Below are 6,647 nucleotides of genomic sequence, written 5' to 3' on the forward strand. Positions count from 1 at the left end.
AAACAGATCCCTCCGCCATCTTATTTTCCTAGTTGTCGCTGTAATCTATATCACTATATCTTCAGGTTGCACCAGAAGAGGATGTACCTCCAGAAGCAGACCCACCTCCAAGCCTACTTCAACCAGATGCAGATAGTGGAAGGTTCCTATCCAGGGGACCCAGGGGCAATACACAATCCACAGCAGCAGGGGGCCATGGCTGGGGCCCACCAGCAGCAGGGCAGCTCCCAGGCCTCCCCTCCCTACACCCAGGCCCTCAGTCCCTTCATTGAGCCCAGTGCCAACCTGGTCTACGACCACTACCTGGCCCAGCACTACCCCCACCCTCACTCTCACCTCAGCCCAGTTTTAATGCCCCCTGCCCTGGCTGGCCAGCTGCAGAACCAGCACCCCGAGGCCCTGGGATACAGCTACCAGCTGTGTGACCAGCAGGGCCAATTCCACACTCCGCAAGAGGCACTTTATCCAGAGCAATATGAGTTCCACCTGGACCCTGGGCAGCCGCACCGGCCTGGCCCAGGAGAGGCCCCTGTTGCCGGGTATGAGGGGCTGGCGTTACCCACCGAGCTCCAGGACTCCTTTCTGGACAGCGAGATGATGGAGACTGTAGACTCGCAGCATGGCTTCCTACTGGTGAACTGAAGCCGGTAGAACTGTGGGGAGAAAGCAGTATTACCGACAGTTGAAAATCTACACAGCATCATGTCGTAGATGTCATGGAGTGGAGTTGGGGGTCAAGGTACAGGGGAAGTGTTTTTTTTTTTGTATCAATGAATACTATTTTTTTTTGTTGTGGTGAACCAACCTCAGAACCTTTCTACCAAAATCCTCCCGATCTCCCTTCCCACTTCTCTGTTCCCATCAGCCCTATGCAAGGACCCAGGCCTGGAGGCTGCCTGGGTGATGGGGGTGTGCCAGCATGGATGGCTGGCTGGGTATGTGTGGATGGATGTTGCCATGATGGGGGTGTCACATGTGAAGTGATATCGCTCCACAGGAACACAACTGCCTCAAAGCTGACTGCAGCCGTAGCGGCCCCGTCGAGAACAAGTGCTGGACGATGCAAGAAAACTTAGCACAGTTTGGTTGTTTTTGGAAGACGTGCACAACGGAATTTGGCTTACCGAAAGCACAAGCCAAACGACAAAGATGCTATTTTGTATTGAAGTAGGCCAAGAACTCAAAAACACATTGAGTGTTTTGAAGTAGTAAAAATAATAAACGAACAAGACAAAGTAATGAATTAATGCGCACTTGATAAGTGCAGTGTTAGTCAATATTTTATTGTAGCAATATTGAAATCAACAGGCTTTTTCCTAACCAGAAAGTCGTACTTTAATGTGTGGTGTTTTTGGGGAGAATTCCAGTATGATGACTCACAGCCAACATATCCACAGTGACCGCTCATCACTGCGTAGACCGTGATGAGATAATCCCCCCACTAATACCATCGCAGCAGATAACAAAATGAATTGTATAAATTGGCTAGATATTTCCAACAAACTACACAAATCAGTTTGAGGCCCTTTGCTTCACTAGGAGCTAAAAGGAATACAGTGCCTTGCAAAAGTATTCATCCCCCTTGGCGTTTTTCCTATTTTGTTGCATTACAACCTGTAATTTAAATTGATTTTTATTTGGTTTTCATGTAATGGATATACACAAAATAGTCCAAATTGGTGAAGTGAAAAAAATTACTAGTTTCAAAAAATAAAATGTCAAATCTGAAGTGGTGTGTGCATATGTATTCACCCCCGTTGCTATGAAGCTCCTAAATAAGATCTGGTGCAACCAATTACCTTCAGAAGTCACATAGATTGCACACAGGTGGACTTTATTTAACTAATTAATTGTCACATGATCTCAGTATATATACACCTGTTCTGAAAGGCCCCAGAGTCTGCAACACCACTAAGCAAGGGGCATCACCAAGCAAGCAGCACCATGAAGACCAAGGAGCTCTCCAAACAGGTCAGGGACAAAGTTGTGGAGAAGTACCGATTAGGGTTAGGTTATAATTTTTTAAATCTGAAACTTAACATCCCACGGAGCACCACTAAATCTGTTATTTTAAAAAAAATTTAAAGAATATGGCACCACAACAAACCTGCCAAGAGAGGGCCGCCCACCAAAACTCAGACCAGGCAAGGAGGGCATTAATCAGAGAGGCAACAAAGAGACCAAAGATAACCCTGAAGGAGCTGCGAAGCTCCACAGCAGAGATTGGAATATCTGTCCATAGAACCACTTTAAGCCATACACTCCAGAGCTGGGCTTTATGAAAGAGTGGCCAGAAAAAAAGCCATTGCTTAAAGAAAATAATAAGCAAACACATTTGGTGTTTGCCATTAGGCATGTGGAAGACTCCCCAAACATATGGATGAAGGTACTCTGGTCAGAGGAGACTAAAATTGAGCTTTTTGGCCATCAAGGAAAATGCTATGTCTGGCGCAAACCCAACACCTCTCGTCACCCCGAGAACACCATCCCCACAGTGAAGCATGGTGGTGGCAGCATCATGCTGGGGGGATGTTTTTCATCGACGGGGACTAGGAAAGTGGTCTGAATTGAAGGAATGATGGATGGTGCTAAATACAGGGAAATTATTGAGGGGAAACCTGTTTTTGTTTCAGTCTTCCAGAGATATGAGACTGGGACGGAGGTTCACCTTCCAGCAGGACAATGACCCTAAGCATACTGCTAAAGCAACACTTGAGTGGTTTAAGGGGAAATATTTAAATGTCTTGGAATGGTCTAGTCAAAACCCAGACCTCAATCCATTGAGAATCTGTGGTAAAGTATTTCTGTACACCCACGGAACCCATCCAACTTGAAGGAGCTGGAGCAGTTTTGCCTTGAAGAATGGACAAAACTCCCAGTGGCTAGATGTGCCAAGCTTATAGAGACATACCGCAAGAGACTTGTAGCTGCAAACTGTGACTTTACAAAGTATTGACTTTGGGGGGGGTGAATAGTCATGCACGCCCAAGTTTTGTGTCTCTTGCTTATTTCACCAAAAAATATTTTGCATCTTCAAAGTGGTAAGCATGTTGTGTAAATCAAATGATTACAACCCCAAAAAAAAATCTACTTTTAATTCCAGGTTGTAAAGGCAACAAAATAGGAAAAATGCCAAGGAGGGTGAATACTTTTGCAAGCCACTGTAAGTCGAGTCCAATCATATCCAGTTTGCTGCGCTATTGTTGTTAGGTGAGTTTTATCTCCAAATTGTGACCTTATACCTCCTGTTGTTTGCAACCGATGTGGGTCTAACAGTGGGTTTACTGGGTTTCTGAAGTAATGTTTCTCTAACCTGAAGGTTGCTGTAAAAAATAAGGGGGAAAAAGACGTTAGTAACCCGACACTGGATTCATTTTGACAAGTTTCACCATGGCTCTCTTACAACAAGCTTCGAATGAACACAACTTTTGAATCTACTTGAAGCATACAGATTTCTGACGAAGACATAACTCTACTTTTCATTCAATGGGATGAAAAACCGAAGTGTTCGAGGTCAGAGACAAAATCTGCATCTCAAATGGCACCCTATTCCCTCCATAGTACAATGCTTTTGAACTGAGCCCTATTGGCTCTGGTCAAAGTAGTGCACTATATAGGTAATAGGGTGCCATTTTGGACGTAGCCATAGACTGCAGGATTGTCTGTGGAAGTTGAATTACTGGAGCACTTTTACGAGGCGATAAAGGAAATTGTAGCTAGAGTGAGAGATGTGGTGACGGTGGTAGTCAGAATGGTGTTTAGCCTAGTCTGCTTCCCCGGGAGACTAAAACAAAAGTGAGGGACCCATTCGCTGTCTTATCTCAATAAGTGGACACGAAACATTTGGTTCTTACAAAGAAAGACCAGCGAGAATAACACTATTGGTTGTTCATTGTGCTTTGTACAAATTAGGGGTTTAGAGACTCTTTAGTGCTCTCAAGATGAAAAAAATATTGTGTTGAGCGTGAATAGTGTTCAGTGTGCCTTTTTTTAACTTTGTTTTCAATTAAGATAAGAATATTTGAGCTTTTCTGGTTTTAATTCCGTTCTGTTTTTATTTTGGGGTATCCTTTCCGGAAATAAGTAGTCCCAGGTTTTACAAAGGTACAAAACCAAAGTCCCCTCAGAAGTTTCCCTGTACAACCCCACCATGTGGAGTTAGGAGCTTCTTGGTTTTAGCTTCTTGACAGTGCTTTTTTTGGTCAATCAGTATATGCCATTTAAAAAAAGTATTATAGCAATATTTAAGTAATAGTTGAAAATATACAGAAAATAATGAAGATTAGTAGTGGATGTGTTTCAGTATCATAATTGCACCTCCTGCTGACACACCTGTTTAGAAAATCCAATTTTATATTTACCTTCATTGATGTTGACCACACATAAGCTAACTTGCTGTTGAGATTAAAAAGGTTTTATCCAACGATTTGTGTGAGTATCTTGATCTACTTTTTTCCCCCAAATAATCTGACTACGTACTCTTGGGTTGAATCCAATGATGAATACATTTACGTCCATGGTTGAATTATAGGCACTGTCATTCTCCAAAACATAGCTCACTATTTGAGATTCCATTATAACAGCCCAAATAGGGACATCAACGGATCCTCAATTGTACCAGTATGACACGTAGCCCTTTAATCATAAACAGTTGTCACAGTATATGAGCCTGAATTAATTTCAGGAACTAAATCCAAGGTCTCACAAAGGCCATCCATTATCAGTTATCAGCACTTTATTACCTGTTCAACATCCAAATTGATTGGTAATGTGGCATGTGTTTTGTAAAAACTCTCAAATAGATGGGTATGTGGCATCATTACTGTGTTGATAAATATGTTCAGGGTTCTTATTCACACCATTGACTCAGTCCTAGTTATGTGAGTAATCAATGGCATAGTTGGACCAGAGTTAATGGTCTAAACTTTATGGATTGAAATGTCTGCCCTCACAAGCACAGCACATTTGTCATCTAGATGTGGTGGAAATCGGGACCTGTATTCATAAAGCTGCTGATCTAGGATCATGTCCCCCGTCCATATAATATTCACATGATCTTAAAGGCCAAACTGATCCTGGATCAGCACTCCTACTCAGACACTATGAATATGGCCCAGGAATGGGTATGAATAGATAGAGCATCTCAGACAGTGAAATGTTCCACTTTTCCTAAAGGCCTCTACATGACTATAGCCTATATCCCTCTTGGTTCTCTTGTCTGGAATTCAATCAGGATCCCCTACAGGAGTTCTACTCATAACTGAACTAGTTCCCATTCCCATTGGTGTCTGTCTAGGTTGCTAACTGGATTGTTAACACAAACACGGCCCAAGCGTCATTGCTTTGGAGGTTATTTGATTAGTTCAAGCATTGCTCCCATTTCTCAGCAGATGCCCTTGCTATAAGTTATCTGGGTATGGATCAGAAAATTATGCTCCCCGGGAGCTGAAATGAGTGAACCAAGAGATGCCATGTCCTCCCATTAGTGCACTCAACTCTACTGTATCCTATTCATACCAGTGCATTAGTGAGTCTGCCGAACTATGACTGAGGACCTCCCCATAAGTGGATGATGAGATCACTTGGTCTTCAACCTAGCTGCCTCCTTATTCCCAGTACAGATTGAGCTAATGTCCCAGTCAAAGCTTAGTCCTTGTCCTTAGAACTTGAGCAGGAATACAGTTAATCAAATCAGGCCTGTAATCCCATTCAGACAAGTTACAGCTTCAGGTAACACAAACATAGTGTCTTGATAGGGCGTTGGGCCAGCACAGCTTCAATGCACATTGGCATAGATTCTACAAGTGTTTGGAACTCTATTGGAGGGATGCAACAAACATTTTCCATGTTGAGATTGGTGGAAAATGCGGTCTCGGGTACCGTTCCAGGATCTCCCATAAGTGTTCAGTTGGGTTGATCTGGTAACTGAGACAGCCATGGCATATGGTTTACACAGTTTGTCAAACCATTCAGTGACCACTCGTGCCCTGTGGATGGGTGCATCGTTATCCTATGAGGGCATAGCCATGGTAGCCAAAATAATGGCCTGCCCAGCATTTTTATACATGATCCTAAGCATGATGGGATGTTAATTGCCTAATTAACTCCGGAACCACACCTGTGTGAAAGCACCTGCTTTCAATATACATACAAAATTGTGGACACTCCTTGAAGTTAATGGATTCTGTTTTTTCAGCCACACCCATTGCTGACAGGTGTATAAAATTGAGCAGACAGCCATGCAATCTCCATAGACAAACATTGTCAGTAGAATGGTCTTACTGAGGAGCTAAGTAACTTTCAATGTAGCACCGCCATAGGAAGCCACCTTTCCATCAAGTCAGTTTGTCAAATTTCTGCCCTGATAGAGCTGCTCCGTGTCAACTGTAAGGGTTGTTATTGTGAAGTGGAAATGTCTAGGAGCAACAACGGCTCAACCGCGAAGTGGTAGCCTACCCAGAAAGGGACTGCTGAGTGCTGAAGTGCGTAGCGAGTGAAAATCGTTTGTCCTCTGCAACACTCACTCAAGAACTGTTCGCCGGTAGCTTCATGAAATGGGTTTCCATGGCCAAACATCCGCACACAAGCCTAAGATCACCCTTGTGCAATGTCAAGCGTCGGCTGGAGTGGTGTAAAGCTTGCCGTCA

The 6,647-nt window shown here is 43.5% G+C and overlaps 1 protein-coding gene across 1 annotated transcript in view; it reads left to right on the forward strand.

Annotated features, from left to right (window-relative positions):
- The window catches only part of LOC118386570 (serine/threonine-protein kinase SIK2-like), a 56,627-nt gene extending 54,898 nt beyond the window's left edge, over nt 1–1,729 (forward strand). The window contains exon 15 of the mRNA XM_035774271.2: nt 66–1,729. Within this exon, the coding sequence (XP_035630164.1) occupies nt 66–642 (577 nt within the window). The 3' untranslated portion in view covers nt 643–1,729. The remainder of the gene's footprint in view (nt 1–65) is intronic.
- The last annotated feature ends 4,918 nt before the right edge of the window (nt 1,730–6,647 follow it).

Source organism: Oncorhynchus keta, chromosome 1 (assembly GCF_023373465.1).
Source record: "Oncorhynchus keta strain PuntledgeMale-10-30-2019 chromosome 1, Oket_V2, whole genome shotgun sequence".
NCBI classification, from domain to species: Eukaryota; Metazoa; Chordata; class Actinopteri; order Salmoniformes; family Salmonidae; genus Oncorhynchus; species Oncorhynchus keta.